Genomic DNA, 16,796 nt, shown 5'->3' with positions numbered 1-16,796 from the left:
ACTATTCTTATTTTTTTTTCTTTATTCTTGAAATTTTCTTACTCATAGACAAAGGAGTATGATCGCACATGCCCCCCCATCTCCTCCACCCAACACCCCTATAACCTTCTAATATATCCCCTGTCCAACTTCAGGTCTGTTTTCCTTTTATACCCTACTTGATCTTGCTAGTACTGGCCGCATGTGTGGGGGGGTGGGGCCATCACTGGAGGGTGGGAATCCCATCAGCAATCACACTCTCAAAAATGAATGCTTCTCCTTCCCTCAGCTCCTTAAGGAGGGATGGGGGCCAGAGATCCTCTACCCTATCTATGCAGGAAATTCAGTGGGCTTGACTTTGTGCATATAGCCCTGGATGTGAGCTGGTGTCTGATAGCCATGCAGTGGCTAGCAAACAAGCCCTTCCTGCAAGCTGCCCCATCCTATGCTCTTACAATTTCATCATGCTCCCTGAGCCTTGCTGGGAGAGTGCAAAGGGTCAACAACAGATGTCCTGCTCAATCTCTTCTCCTCAGCACTTTGACAATGCATGCATCTCTACATTGACTGCTGCCCCCTAGGAAAAACATTTTAAAACTATCTCTGCCTAAGGCTGAGCGTATCAGGGCAGCCCAGGTCCTACCCTGGGACTGGTCTCCACCCTGGGTCCACAGCTTCCCTGGGATGCTACTCTGATATCTGCCTTTCTGATCTCCTTCCCTCTCTGTGAACTTGTCTGTGGAGTCCAGGGTATTATTTTTTATGCTGTTTCTTATTTTGTGGAGTACCGCCCCCGCCCCCAGCCTGGTTTGGGGCCGAATAAGCAATTCAGATGCAGTGGTTTAAAGGATATAAAAGAAAGTTGGGAAGGAAAGAAAAGCCCCATCCCCCACCCCTCATACTCACACTCTGACGCTGCATCATCTACAATAACCTCACATTTAAAAATCAACATGATATTTAAAAACAAAACAAAAAAACAGAACCTGTTTACACAGAATGTTTCACCAGCGGTTGGGAGGTAATCACATTAGAAGGCAAAGGGAATGCCACATCTCCGACATGACCTCAGTCCGCCAGCTGTCATTGTTTGCAAACACAGCCAGCACCTAATGGCCCATTTATACAAACACATGATTAGTCAATAAGCCATAGGGAAGCATTCAGGTATGCAAAGCTTTCTATATGGCCAACTGCTGCTGCTCCTAGGAAGCAGAGAAGGGCTGGAGGATGGGCCCTGAAATCTTCTCCACAGGGGTGTTTTCTCAGTGTTCTTTTTCCCTGCCACTGGTTTTGGCTCCACAAGTCTCTCTTCCCGCCCTCTGTCAATCATCACTCCCAGTAGTCTCTGGTCACTGGTGGTCTCGCTTTACAAATACGTTTGGTAACTCATTTGCAAATAAAAATTCCTTTTCCCACAGACAAGATGGCCGTTAAGGCATTTCCTCGGTTAGTCTGCTAAGACAGTCATGTGGCTTAGGGACCTTGTACTCTGCTAATGCCAGGTCAAACAGACACTGCCTCCTGGGGACATCTGGCAATCCACTTTCTACAGCACCCCCCCCCACACACCCTTTCAAGCTTCATACTGTCCCAACAGTACTAAACGTGATAGCTTTAAAACGAATTGCCCTTTTCCCTGCTCCTCCCAAATGCCAACTCTGTCTTCTCTGATTCTCAGAAAACCAAAAGATGAACCCATTAATTAATAATGAAGCATGAATGATAAGCGAGGTCAACTGTTCTACCACAAAGCAGAAAGGATCTATAGCAGGATCAAAGCAGGTAGGCTCTTTGAGTCCTTTCCTGGGTTGTCATCGTTTTCTGAAAGATGATATTGCCAAGGCCGGCAATTTTAGCTCCGAAAGTCTAAGGAAACAATACTTGGGCTGAACACTGATCAGGCGTCCCTTAAGATCTGCACATTCATGGAGCTCAAAACACATGCTCACTCACTCCAAACAGGCTTCTGAGGGATGACAGTGAAAAGCACAGGCTCTGCAGAGGGACACAGGCTACAGATTAAAGCCGGGTTTGCAGACAGAAACTCTGCTCTGTCTAGAAGGCCTCCCTGAGTCACGAAGGCCTCCCTGAGTCACGGAGTTGAAGCTCTTGTTTGAGTGTGCACATACCCACCATCTCCAAATCTTCTAAAAACAATCACTGTAACTTACAATCTTATAAGTAGTGGATATTAACTGAATTTCAGTTGTACCTGGTGGCACATGGCCGTAATCCCACACTTGAGAGGCTGAGGCAGAAGGATCACTTTAAATATGAGGCCAGCCTGAGATACATAGCAAGACCCTACCTTAAAAAAAAAAAAAAGACCCCAGCATGGAGAAGAGAGGTAGGCATGAAGTCCCATCCCAGGGCAGTCAGCTAGTTTTCTTTATAGGCGTGGCCTTCTATAGGTTAGCCCACTCCAGCGGAAGGCCACAATTCCAAAAGTATACAGGCAGCACAAACTGGATATGATAGTTTAAAAATAACAATAAAGACAACACGAGTTTGGTCAAGTAGAGATGTGAGGGTGATTCTGAGAGGAGCTGGAGGAGGGATGAGTATGATCTAATAACATCCATGAAATTCTCAAATAACTGAGAGAGGGAGGGATGGGGAGGGGAAGGAGAGGGAGGAGAAGGAAGGGGGAAAGGAGGAAGGGAGAGGGAGGAATGTGGGAGGGAAGGATGGAGGAAGGGAGGGAGGGAGGGAAGGAGAAATGTGGGAGAGAGGGGAGGGAAGGAGAGGGAGGGATGCAAGAGGGAATGGGGAGGGAGGGAGAGGGAGGAATAGGAGAGGGAATGGGGAGGAAGGGAGGAAGGGAAGGAGGGGACAGAGAGACAAAAGCAAAAACAGGCAGAAAAGAGAAAGCAGAGAGGCAGAGACAGAAAGAAGCAAAAGGAAATAAACAAAGGGATTAGGTATTGGACAGCAGAGGCAAATAGAAGGGCAGGGGGGAGAGAGAGGGGGAGAGAGAGAGACAGACAGACAGAGAGAGAGAGAGAGAGAGAGAGAGAGAGAAAGAGAGAGAAGATTTCAAATTTAGTATTTTTTAAAGAGCAACTCAAGCATTGATTAGAAAAACCACAGAGCTATGTTAAGTCTCCTTGACATTCATTCCATGGGTTAGACTTGTTTCCTTTAACTTCAATATGGCTTCAAAAGAAGGCCAAAGACCAGACAGCTTTTAGCTTTCAGATGGCTCTGAAGGTCTGCAGTCTTGCCCTCTGCACATGTACAGTCCACCCTTCATATTCATGTGCTTTGTTTTTTAAGCCAAACTGGATCTAAATGTTTAAACGCAGCGTCTGATTCTTACGAAGTTGACTGGGAGTTAATTAGAGCTTCCCAATAAAGAGGCCATGAGATGTATCTCCTAGGCCTGGTACTCACCCAGATTCTAGTTTTCACCCTGCCATGCATTAACTCCATCCTAGGTCAGTGAGCAGCCCTTGCTGCATATTAAGGATCCTTGAGCATACAGCTCTAACCAAATAAAAGCTCAGATCAGGAGTTTGAACATAAACCCACGTACATCGTCGATTTTGAGGGGGACCAGTGGACTGTGTTAGTAATTTTCCAGTTAAAGTCAAATTAGAGTTTTATTGTGGTGGCTATATTGCATTAAAATATGGATTTTTCTAAAAAGCTTGCATTGTCTATATAGTGAATCTAACATGGAAAATTTCTATTGCAATAACAGGTGTCACTGAACTTTCCTGACTGTACTGCTCAGTCACAGTGTTCCCATGGGGAGGCCCATGGGGTGGCTTGAGCTCAGGATGCCTTACCCTCTGGGCTGACATAGGCTCCCCACTTCTTCACAAGTCCTCAGCTCACTTGCACACTGGCTTTGAAAGATGGACTTTTAAGACTTAGTCTATGGGTGAAATGCTTTTATAGATTTTATTTCAGAAGGGACCCAGGTTCAATAAAGAGAGTTTTTCATTTAATTAATATTTATTGACTGAGTCCTGAGCCAGGCACTGCAGTCAACAGTAAAAAGGGGAGAAAAAAAAAAAAGGTAGATGAAGCTCAGTTCCCTCCTGACCATGTAAGGAACACTTGAGAGGAAGACATGAGTGTTTGAGCAAAGTATGCAAAGTAACACAGGAGATTCAAAGGGCTTGTAGGACATACCTGCCACTAAGGTTATCTGAGAAAATCCTGTGATGGTAGCACTTGGGCAGAGTTCACAAAATGAAGAGTTCTCCAGCCAATACAGGGATCTGGTGGGAGGTAAGGCCAGAGGGAGAGGCATGCTGAGAGGCATTGAGCCTTGGTTCAAGGAAATAGACCAATAAGAGGAAAGTCTGGGTGTGCATGGGAAGCTGTAGCTCATGTTTGTAACCCCAATGGGGGTCATGGGAAAATAAGGCTGGCAGAGGACCCCTGTGTAAGGCAGACCAGGGGACCTAGGGTTCAACTGCTAGCAGGGTGATGACATATCGAGATGAGTGCCCAGTTTTCATGGTCCTGATAACATTGAATGCTGCCATTATTCTTAAAATCCTAAAGATTTTAGTTGGCACGGACATAATTTACAGGAATATTTGCTTCTAAGGTTTCGTTCATTGCCGGGGAATATTTGTTTATTTTCCTATGTCCCTGTTCTCACACAAGCCTTCCTCAGGTTAACACAGCATCAAGATAAAATTTAGGCAACTTTCCAAATCACTAACAACAGTAATGAAGGGAATAAAAACCCAACAGTCCAGAATTACAACAATCTGAGGAGATGCGTGCTTTCCACCTACACCCAGTTTACTGGTTTATTCTGGATACACCCATTTCTGAATTCCTCGGTACGCACAAGAATAAACAGAAGTCTACGCTAAGCTCTGTCAAAACATTGGGATTTAATGCCATGTTTTAAAAACAAAAACCCAAGAATATTTATATCATAACCCTGACCTTCCCACCACTGGAGCATACCCCTGGGTAAGTATGATTTAGATCATATTAAAGCAAGATGATGAAAATGTTTTCTTGTACGAGGGAGGGAAGGTCAGATATAATCAGCTGCCTTCATGCGGCTATGACCATCTCTCTCCAACTTGGAAAGGACATTGCACTCTCGTCTGTCAGAATCCAATTATTTGTAAAACTGATATTAAATTCTTTTATTTATATGAAAGAATAATTTCTCCTTTTTTTTTCCTCCTCCAATTTGACCACATGAGCAGAAAATCTACACAAATTTGACATTGATGCAGTATTTAGATAACTGTGGAGATGTTTCCTATAATGGAAATATTTCTTTTTTTCCTTCCTACATCTCAGGTGATCAGAGATGCAGTAGCTGATACCAGTGAATATTTTCTGATTTGCTCATTAACTGGGGAATATGTCAGTAAAAGGAAAAGAAATGTTTGATAAAGAAAAACACCAAGTGTCTTGGGCTGACTTTAAAAGGCTTGATAAGTGCTTAAGGTTAACTTCCATTTGTCTCTGATTTTTAGACAACACTACTGGTAAGTGAGCTGGCTGGATCCAGACTATGCAAGCATTCTCCAAAGCATAACTCAAACTAGGTGGGGGTAAGGGTGAGGGGAGGAGAGGGGGCACCCTGACAAAGCCAATCACTCAAGCATAGAAGTGGGGGCCTCAGTGTTGGGATAGACTCAGTGTCGGGATAGGCTGGCTTGCAGGAAGCTGCCTTGTCATCGAGGACCCTTTACCCCTACAAGTCTGTTTTTAGAAATATTTGTCGCTTTGATAATCTTATCATATTCTAAAGGTTCCTTAGTTATAAACTACCACACCGGTTTCTTAATCGTGATGTCCTTGGATAACCAACCATGGATTTGAAAGTGATCCAAAAATCATGTTCCTGGCTTTCTAAAGGCTGAGCAGTGAATCCTGGTCATTCGCTGGAGAGTGTGCCTGGGCTGTATTTTGACTTGCTTTTTAAAATATAGATGAATAGTTTTTAAGTATAAACATCTGAAGGCATTCCCTCTCATTGACAGGCATGCTAGCACATTTCACAACCACAATTACTCCGGAGGAATGGCCTAGGAAGCGGCATCATTTAAAGGGCCAAAGACTACCGTTATTCTCCACTCTAGTTGTTAATTTACATTTTTTACAGAACGTCAGCAAGCCACCGAAAGGTCATCATAAAAGTAAAAGTGGTTCCTAGTGTTCTGTGGCTGTGCATTTGACCGAATTACATACAATTTGCTCCCAAAAGGAGATCCACTTCATTTGTAGGTTATTTCTCAGGAGGACCAGTTCCAGTCCAGAAATACGCTAATGGAAGGACCTCGAAACTATCATTTTCAATTGCTGTGGTCGAGGGAGGGAGAGAGGGGAGGGAGTAAGACGTGCAGCGATTAGCCACCCATAAGAAGGTTCCCCACACTCCTCCTCCCACAAGGCCGGCGTCAGTCAGTCGCCTGCATCTGTCCCCACCTCGCCCCCTCCCGTCTGCACTGCGCTGGCACCCAATAGTAGGCCCAGGAGAAGACAAACACAACCCAAGTGCTAGCTGCAGACACTTAACATTCCTAACTTTTTTCCTCTTTCTAACTGTGTGTGCCTCAAAGGTAAGCAGAGAAGGAAAAAAAAATGACAGGAATATGAAATAAGCCTTCGTAGCTAAGGGTGCCCTGGAGTTTTAGAATCTCCCCCAGAGTCGCAATGACTACCTTTCACGCACTCACACTAGCCTTTCTCTACTGTCACGCTCTCCAGCAAAGGACTACTTCCCGGAGCTGAGCACCAGGGCGCCTGTCCCTGGGTGCAGGACAGTGTGCATCCTTCTGCATTCGGCCCACGCGCATCCCGCATCCCTGCCCACGCCCCGGACCACGCGTCGCGCAATGGGTCCCAGGTGCCGGGATACTGCGGAGCCCTCGCACGTTACAGACACCACCCAGGCTCCGCGGAGAACCAAATCCCACGCCGGAGGACCTCAGGGGCCTCCGGAGTGCCCACGCCCGCGGCATGGCAGCGCTTACCTGTCCCCGCGGTGCCACGCGTGCCCCCCGCGCACTCCGGTTGCGCGGTAGCTGCAGGGCCGGCCGGGCGGCGGCGGGACCGAGACAGCGGCTCCAGAGGCGTCAGTCAGGCTGGAGCCTCCTCCTCGGCCGCCCGCGTGAGTGCGCCGCGCTGGAAGGGCGCCAGGCGGCCGTGCGCGCAGCCCCAGCCAGGAGGGGCCAAGCGCCATGGCCGCGCCACGCTCCCCGCCCCGCCGCGCACCGGCCCGCCCTGCACATCGCGCCTGCAGATAGCCTTCAGGGACCGGGGAGTCTCCGGGTCATCTCCAGAAGTGTCCTTCCCATCTGGACCGACTGCAGGCAGCAGGGGCTGGGGAGGCTATCCTCCCCTCCCTCCCCCTGGAGAGGCAGACAGGACCACCAACCGTGCCTGTCTCCTGAACCGAACCGCAGAGTCCTGGTCCCCGGAGGCCACGCTTACTGACTGTCTGTTTGCTCTGAGGCATGACTTGCCTTGGCATCAGCCCAAGAACATCTAAAGGAGCCGAGTGGCAAGCAGAGTTTCAAACTAGTCCTGTAATGTGTAGGTTGTGATTTCTTATCCGGTGTATAATACATGCTACCTAATCTACTCATGATGTACATTATGGGCACAAGGAACCTTCCTGCCCAGTGGCCTGGCTGTCTCCTAGGTTGCCTGCCTCCGAAATGCCACTTGGAAAGTGGCACCAGTGTGCCAAAGGTCTTTGATTTCCCCCACCAAACCTTACAAGCCTTCCAATAGGAAGTGGATGGTACAGGGCCACTTCAGTCAGCCCTGAACACAAACATCCTACATCCTCTAAGAGGCCAAGACACCTTTGAAATGTAAATGAAAGTCCTTCAGTTGAACTTCTTTTCCTAATCTCCAAACCACTGCTTTCAGGAACATGGTATTTTTGCATCATCATCCAAGTGTAGCCTAGGGAGGGCCTTGCTTATAAAAACATATCAGGGAAGTTTAAATTCCTCTTTAACTTCAAATTGAAAGTGTCTTTCTATACCTGACTCGTATACCCCGCTGCAACCGAGGTATGATAGGTTTGTGATTGATCTGGGAGAGGAGGAAACCCCAGAAGTACTGTCCAGTGTTGGGAACGTTGAAAGCCATGGGCTGGATGAGGGCCGTGTTTTGTGTGCACTTTGAGGCCAAGTAAACTAATTAGGTTCTCTGAATTGATACCTTGTAGCTCAGGAATTTCCCCCTCCCTCTGCCCCAGAAATGATATTAAAGGAAGAAATGGTCCAATCAGTTTCCTCCTTCCGTGGAAGCACGGGAAGCTTTGGAAGACCTCTGCTAAGCAGGCTCATGCTTTCGTAATGGAGGCTGGGAATTCCTAGAAGTCTCTTAGGGGTAGGGATGGGACAGGCCCTTGTGTGGACTCTGTCCTTTCTGGACCTTACTCCCTAAAGGTTAGGGAGATAAAACAGTAAGACCTGGTGAGATTCAAGAAAGAGCAGACACCAGCCCTGGGGAAGAACACTCATGCTGATGGATTCTTTTGACTGTCCTGGTTATAAAAATTCTCATCTCTAATTTATCTTCTTTTTTTTTTTTTGGTTTTTCCAGACTGGAACTCACGCTGTAGACCAGGCTGGCCTTGAACTCAGAAATCCTCCTGCCTCTGTTTCCCAAGAGCTGGGATTAAAGGTGTGCGCCACCACCGCCTGGCTCTTCTCCTATTTTTTTGATCATTTAATAGAAACGTAATTCTCCTCCACAAAGCAGTGTTATAGAAATGCACAGGAGACTAGACTGTTAGCGGTTGTGATGTGGTGGTAATTCCCTTATAATTTTGGTTAGAGACCTGAAAAAAAACACAGCTAAAATCTCCATTTTCTCTACTGGGCAGACTGTGAGCATCCTCACTGTCCGCTCCTTTGCCCACATCTGTAACAGGCACAGTGCTACAGCTGGGCTCTGAAGCACCCTGCAAATCTGTGTATGAAAACCTGGGCTCCGGTGTGTGGCACGGTTGGAAAGTGGTTTGTTAGAGAAGTTTAGCTTACTGGCAACATAAAACTGAAGAGGATCTAGGTACCCTGGCTCCTTCTCTGCATGGTCATGAAGTGACCTCATCCTCTGATTCATGCTCCCATCATGGGCCCAAACAGAGCCAAACCTCAGAGCCAAAATAAGCTTTTCCTCTGCTTCAGTTGTCAGGGGTATTCCGTCACAGTGACGGAAAGCTGACTTGCACTCAGCATGGTCATCAGTTGATGTCTACCCTCTCTGCTTTGCATACATCTCTCGTGAGTAAGTGGTATTTGGTCCAGCTTTGGAGTGGTTCTGCTCACAGCTGTAACTGTACCCAGCCCACCCGCTCCTGCCACTTTTTTTTCTGTCCTCAAACATATTAGAAGAGGGCATCAGATCTCATTACAGATGGTTGTGAGCCACCATGTGGTTGCTGGGAATTGAACCCAGGACCTCTAGAAGAGCATTCCATGCTCTTAACTGCCAAGCCATCACTCCAGCCCTCCTGCCACTTCTTTGCATTACTTCTATACATGGTGACTAAAACTGCAAGAGCAGGAACATCAGAGAGGAAAGATTTATTTCCACTCTTGATCTGAGAGGGTGCCACCCATTGAGGTGGAAAAGCACTGCTGGAGTGTTGGAGCAGCTTGGAGCTGTGCAGCTGGAGCAGGAGGCAGCCAGTTTCACTGCCCTGGCAGGAAGATGGATGGCCTACAGGCTCAGCCCCTCTGTACATCTGACAACTACATCCCGTTCCTAGGTGCTTTCTGTTGCTATGATAAAACAGATCCAAGCCAACCTGAGGTTGAACCGGTTTATTTCATCTCACAGTTGACAGTCCACCGTGAAGGGCAGTCAGGGAGGAACCTGGAGCAGGACCTGAAGCAGAGGCTATGGAGGAAGGCTACTTACGGTCTCACTCCCCTTGGGGTTTTCAGCCTGCTTTCTCTATAACCCAGGACTACCCACAGTGATCTGGGCCCTCCCACATCAATCATAAACTAAGAAAATGCCCCCATGGACTTGCCAGCTGGTGAATCTAATGGAAGCACTGTGTCAACTGAGGGTCTCTCTTCCTAGATGATCCTAGCTCGTGTCAAGTTGATTAAAAACAACAACAACAAAACAAACCTGACTGGCACCACCCAAAACTGGGCGACCTAAGAAAATGCCCCCATGGACTTGCCAGCTGGTGAATCTAGTGGAAGCACTGTGTCAACTGAGGGTCTCTCTTCCTAGATGATCCTAGCTTGTGTCAAGTTGATTAAAAACAACAACAACAAAACAAACCTGACTGGCACCACCCAAAACTGGGCGACCTGCTAGAGACCAGGTGTTTGAGTGTGACATTTCATAGTCAAACCAGAGCCCATAGACTCCTCCCTGCACTCCATCTGTAACTGTCCCAACTCTATGCCTTCCCTGCCTTCCCCAGAACTTTACTTCAAAGTCGTCATTTGCTCCATAACTAGTATTGCTAACTTCCCTGAGCACCTGGTACCTAGACTCTATGAACACAGAGCACTGGTCTGTGCGAGCTCCATCTGATAAAAGAAGTGCATACCCTTCAAGACCGGCATACAAGCACAGGTGCCACAGTAGGAAGAGGACATGGGGAAGATGTGACAGAGATGAAATCCCAGAGACCTTGAGAAACATGGAAGTCTGCATCCTGTCCCCTCCCCATCTCTAAGGCTACAGCCTTGTAGGAGCTGACCTGGTGACACAGTGTCCCTCATAAAGACTATCCAGAATGCCTATGATATGTAGAATCTACTGGAGTTTTGAGAATAGATACCCCATCTTTCGGGGCTGGAGAGATGGCTCAGCAGTTAAGAGCACTGACTGCTCTTCAAAAGGTTCTGAGTTCAAATCCCAGCAACCACATGTTGACTCACAACCATTCATAATGAGATCTGATGCCCTCTTCTGGTGTGTCTGAAGACAGCTACAGTGTACACACTTACATATAACAATAAACAAATCTTTGGGCTGGAGTGAGCGGGACCTGGAGCAAGCAAAGATCCTGAGTTCAATTCCAAGCAACCACATGATGGCTCACAACCATATGTACAGCTACAATGTACTCATATACATAAAATAAATGTGTGGGAGCCTGCTCACCTCAGAGAAACAGGAAGGGACTGAGATGAGCAAAGGGCTGATGGTCTTGATTTAGCAATGAAGGGCAGATGAGGGTCTACCATGCAAGCCCCCTGACCCAGAACTTGCAGAGTGCCACATAGGCACCCTCTGTTTCCATCCACACATCTTGCAAGGTAAAGCTATTAGTTCTTTTTTGTTTTGTTTTGTTTTTGCTTTTCGAGACAGGGTTTCTCTGTGTAGCCCTGGCTGTCCTGGAACTCACTCTGTAGACCAGGCTGGCCTCAAACTCAGAAATCCGCCTGCCTCTGCTTCCCGAGCGCTGGGATAAAAGACGTGTGCCACGGCCCGGTGAAGTTATTAGTTGTCTTACAGCTGAAGATCCTGAGACACAAAGCAGTCAGTACACAGTTTAAATCCTAGTCGGCCTAAGTCCAGACCTCAGGCAAGAAGCAGCACACCTCCTGGTGCTGCCAGAATTCACATGGAACTGTAAAGTGTGTGAACAAAATGTGACACCAGGTCAGGCAGAGGAGGCAGTCGTGTCCTCACTTGCTCATCTGGGGTATGGGGGGAGCATGAACTCACTCCCCTTCCATGGGGAACTGGAGGAGACAGCCTGTAAGAACTAGGGTGTGTTTGCAAGAGATAACATCTAGAATTGTATAGAAAGATGGCTCAGCTGGGAAAAGCCCTTGCACAGAATCAATGCCTGAGTTTCATCCCTAGAGCCCACTCCAGAATTGTCCTCTAATCTCTGGGTGTGAGCTGGGCCACCTATGCTCTCAAACCCTCCACAAGTCATACACAGAGCCCCAGCTCTAATGCCAGAGAGAAGGCTGAGGGTGCCATGTGTGAGCCAGATGAGGCTGTGCCCCTACCCAAGCAATGCCAGAGAAAACTTACAGGACAAGACTTCCTATTTTTCATCTCTAGAGGGTGGGTGGTGCCTTAGTTAGGGTTTTATTGCTGTGAAGAGACACCATGACCATAGCAACTCTTAGAAAGGAAACATTTTATTGGGGCTGGCTTACAGTTGAAATGTTTAGTCCATTATTGTCATGGTGGCACACAGACAAGGTGCTGGAAAGGAGCTGAGAGTTCTACATCTTGATCTGAAGGCAGCAGGAAACATGCTCCACACTGGGCATAGCTTGAGCATAGGAGACCTCAAAGCCCACTCCCACAGTGACACACTTCCTCCAGCAAGACTACACCTACTCCAACAAGGTCACATCTTCTAATAGTGCCACTTCCTGTGGGCCAAGCATTCAAACAAAAGAGTCCACGGGTACCATTCCTATTCAAACCACCACATTCCATTTCCTGGCCCCCATGGACTTGAAGGCATAACATAATGCAAAATACTGTTAGATCAACTTCAAAAGCTCCCATACTCTCTCAGTCCCAACAATATTTAAAAGTCCAAAGTTTCTTCTGAAATTAATACAGTCTCATAAACTGTAAGCCCCTATAATATCAATATCAAAAATAGATCACATACTTCCAACATATAATGGCACAGGATATACATTATGGTTCCAAAATATAGGAAAGAGAGCATAGTGAGGAAATAAGGAACCAAAGCAAGACCAAAAACCATCTGGGCCAACTCCAAACTCTGCATCTCCATGTGTGATGTCAACATGTTCTTCAGATCTCCAACTCCTTTCCGTTGTTGACTGCAACACACTTCTTTCTCTTGGGCTGATTCTCCTCAGTAGATACCCATGGCTCTGGTATCTCTCACCTCTTGGATCTCCAGGGCAATCCAGGCTTCACCTTCAGTGTCTCACAATGGCTTCTCTGGGCCTCCATGCAGGGCCATCGGCCACACACCTGGCCTCAGCAGCTTTCCTTAGTCATAGAGGGAGAGTCCATAATCCCTTCCTTCTATTCTTGACTTTAACATCAGAACCACATGCTACCAAGTTCTGCTGCTTGCTGGGGCTAGAACATGGCCCCCTTGTTCAATTACATCCTCACCAGCTTTCTGTTTTTACTGGTTTCCTTCATTGCCTAAGTTTGGCTGCCCTGGATCTTTCTCTGTGGACCAGGCTGACCTTAAACCCAGATATCTGCATGCCTCTGTCTCCCAGTGCTGGGATTTAAAGTTGTGTGTCACCATGCATGCCTGGACCTAAACTATTCTTAGTTTCTCTAGGATGTCTGAAATATTTTAATTGTCTTATTATTTTTTATAATCTTACTGGTCTTTACAGTATCTCAAATTCTGATATTAAGTAAATATACTTACCATTCCTTAAGAACTACTCTTTGGATAAAGGGTTTCCAGGGGTTGAGATTCAGTTTAGGAATAGTCTTGTCTGGATTGCCAAGAATGTTTGATGCCGGCAATGAAAAGTAAAGGAAAAAAGATGAGGAGCAAACGGACTTTGCACAGAGAATATATCCCAGTGGGGAAGGCTGTGGGGCCACAGCATACACAGGCCGAGTTAGGAGGCGAACAGAACAACAAGGCAGTGGACACCTTTGGCACAGAGACGCATTCACGCCTTTATTCCAATCTCCTAGAGTTCTGAGTCACAAATAAGTCTCTTTGACAACAGGTAAACCTGTATTTAAACTCACAGCCGACTTCATCTTTAAATGACTGTTACAGGGTTATGATTTAATCATGATTGTAAAAATTGTGCAGGTACCTTTAAAAAAATTGCTTCTGTCTTTGGTCTCCAAGTATCCGTCTCAGAACCTGAAGTGACAGGAGCCAAAATACAGACTGCTAAATAAAAGAAAATCTAACTTATGACACAAATATTTAAAAAAAGAAATCACTTGGTTTCCTCGTAGCAGTTAATTCTTAAGAACATACAAAGGCAGATAGTGAGAACAGGTCCATCGAAGCTTTATTGAAAATCTTGATTTCAAGTAAAATTGCGTGAGACTGTGGAATAAAAATGCAGTCCAGTCCAGCCTTGGCAGCAAACTAACTCCCTTTCCTTGTTTTCTCAAGCCTCCAGGCACCCGTCAGATACTGAAGTCGGATGAAAAGCAGGTCTTTGCCCATTTGTAGCCAGCTCCAAAATGGAACTAACTTAGAACCTGCAATTAAAAATAAATTAAATTGAACTGGGAGAAACATACAGTAGTTTAGAGCTGTAACCTAAAAGTCAGGCTGGGGCAGAAAGGTAGAGCAGTTCTCTACAGGTGTGGATGCCCGGGCATGCACACACTCACACACATGCACACACACTCACATACTTGTTGCAGGAGAGAGGTTGCATGTGGTGGGAGAGTCATTGACCTTTGTGAGCATTTAGCATTTTAAATATTTAATTTTTTTTTTTTTTTAATTATAAAACTGAACTCATCTCTCCTACCAAATGAAGCCAAGCCTGTCAGGGTGAAGAACCGCAGGTGACTCTCGAGTGTCAAAGTCTCAGAAGTCATTGGGAGAAGGGACTGTGCATAGAAAGTGAACTAGCAACTGAGTGGCTCCTTCTGGATGCCTTAGCTCCACGAGGTGCTTTGTTAGTACTCAGCCTGACGGCCTTGACGACTGGGAACTTGGGTCAGGAGGAGGCCTGCTGAAGACTCAAAGAAGAGTCTGGACAAACACAGGAGGGAATCTAATGGAACCCAGAGGAGGCTTGGCAGAACTCGAGCCAGCAGACCTGACAAAAGCACTGCCCAACTAAGGACCAGCCATAAACAAACAGTACACTCACCCTCAATTTCTGTCCAGTTGACAGCAACTTCTGCTATTGGGATTTGAAGATACTGTGCTATGTACAGCAGTTCTACATCAAATGCCCTGAAATAGAAAATATATTGATATTTATTTTTAAAAGGACAAGTAGGGGCACCAATGAGGGCAGGTTTTGAGGCTTCCTGGACATATGCAAAGCTTCTATGTAAAACTGAAGGCCAGACTCACAAAGGGTCAAATAACTGACCCTGAGTGGATCAGAAGCTTCGGGAAGAAGAATGTACCCAGTGTGTGGTCATATAACATCTAAGTGAGAAACACTGACCCCTAGCCACAGCTCAGAAACCCTCCGATGAAATCAGCCTTGTGTGCTCAGACAGACTCCGAGGTCTCAGCCTCACCCACCTCACAATACAGAACAAAGGGCTCTCTGCTCACATACAGCTGCTTCTCCACTTTCTCCTCTCAGCCAGGGACCCTGGGTTTTTTTCTGATTCAAGGTCCCTGTCCCCTCCCTGTGCTGTCTGGAACAGGGTGGGTCCTGGTCTATGGAAGCCTAGACTGGAAGGCCCTGGTTGTGACAGGTATACCCACGGGGTTACTCTGTCCCAACACACATGGTTACAGCTAGGCCTAGCTTGGATCCCTTCTTTCACCCAGAACTAGAGTTGCAGATCCACCACATTCACCATGAAAACAGAACCAGGTAGCAAGAGCCAAGGAGACTTGGCCACAGCTGCCAGGGTCAGGGATTCGGAATAAGGCTGGGTAAGCCTTTGGCAACTGAGAGTGACAGTACAGTACTCAAAGGACAGACACCTGCACCTGAAGACCACCTACTTTATACTGCACCTAAGTTAATCTAGGAAATAAAGATTTTAAAACACACACACACACACACAGAGACATACACACACATATTTTAATTTTGAAGCTACAGGGGAAGAGAATTTTTTGTAGTTTACATGAAATCTATTTCTAGAAAAGATGACAGAACTTTGAAAACAGATGTACAAAAGTGACAGAGACATCAAACAAGGACACGTTACATAGTTATACTGCTACCCACCAGAAAAAAGTTACACATAGCTTGTGACTAGCACTCAGGAGGACCCTTTCTGCGGTATTCCCTGGGCACTGACACTGCTCCAAGCACTACTTGTAGTAGAACAGCTTAGCGAGTCAAGTCAGGAGGGATTCCTTCTCCAGAGTCCTCCAGCCACCCCCAAAGCTAGAAATGAAGTCCAGGGCCTTGTGCATGCCAGAACCCTTCCAACTAAGTGATATTCTCAGGCCTTCACGTGCTTGAGTGAAACCTGACTAAATAGGGTCCCAGAGGAGAGAGAACCCCAGTCATGATGCCGGTGTGACAGTGCCCGGCTGAGGAAAGGGAGGAGACACAGCGGTCACCTCTGAAGGTTATGGAGGCCACTGCAGGGTTTGCAGCAGAGGGGCGAGTGTGATTACAAAGATCCCTGGGGCTGCATGGAGGTGGTGGAGATGGAGAGAAATTGACAAGCTGTGGCCACACACAGGGCCGAGTCCAAGTCAGAGCTAGTTCAAGAGGCAGGAATGACAAATGTGTGACATAAAGGGACAAGATGTGGAAAGATGAAGTCACCGCAGGGATCTCTTTTAAGAAAAGGCTGTGAAAGAGTGGATGGGGCTGGGGCTGAAGGACAAAGGCAGGGTCTATGGATAGGATTTGAAGGAAGACCGGAAGGATGAACACAGGTGAGAAAAGGAATGGGAAAGGCTAGGTTTGAAGATGAGAGGGGGACTGGTGAGATGGCTCAGTGGGTAAGAGCACTGACTGCTCTTCCAAAGGTCCTGAGTTCAAATCCCAGCAACCACATGGTGGCTCACAACCATCCATAATGAGATCTGATGCCCTCTTCTGGTGCGTCTGAAGGCAGCTACAGTGTACCTACAGATAATAATAAATAAATCTTTGGGCCTGAGCGAGCGGGGCCAACTGGAGTGAGCAGAAGTCCTAAAAGTCAATTCCTAACAACCAGATGAAGGCTCACAACTATCTGTACAGCTATAGTGTGTACTCATATACATAAAATAAATA

The 16,796-nt window shown here is 46.7% G+C and overlaps 1 protein-coding gene across 1 annotated transcript in view; it reads right to left on the bottom strand.

The window, feature by feature from the left end:
• Positions 1-13,541: 13,541 nt before the first annotated feature.
• Positions 13,542-16,796, bottom strand: part of Alg5 (ALG5 dolichyl-phosphate beta-glucosyltransferase) — a 17,544-nt gene continuing 14,289 nt past the window's right edge. The window contains exons 9-10 of the mRNA XM_031373837.1: positions 14,739-14,824; positions 13,542-14,112 (exon numbers count right to left, since the gene is read on the bottom strand). Coding sequence (XP_031229697.1) covers positions 13,997-14,112; positions 14,739-14,824 — 202 coding nt within the window. The 3' untranslated portion in view covers positions 13,542-13,996. The remainder of the gene's footprint in view (positions 14,113-14,738; positions 14,825-16,796) is intronic.

This window comes from Mastomys coucha, unplaced genomic scaffold (assembly GCF_008632895.1).
Source record: "Mastomys coucha isolate ucsf_1 unplaced genomic scaffold, UCSF_Mcou_1 pScaffold16, whole genome shotgun sequence".
NCBI lineage: Eukaryota > Metazoa > Chordata > Mammalia > Rodentia > Muridae > Mastomys > Mastomys coucha.
Note: the sequence above shows the minus strand (reverse complement) of the source record. Positions and strands in the feature narration are given on the sequence as shown.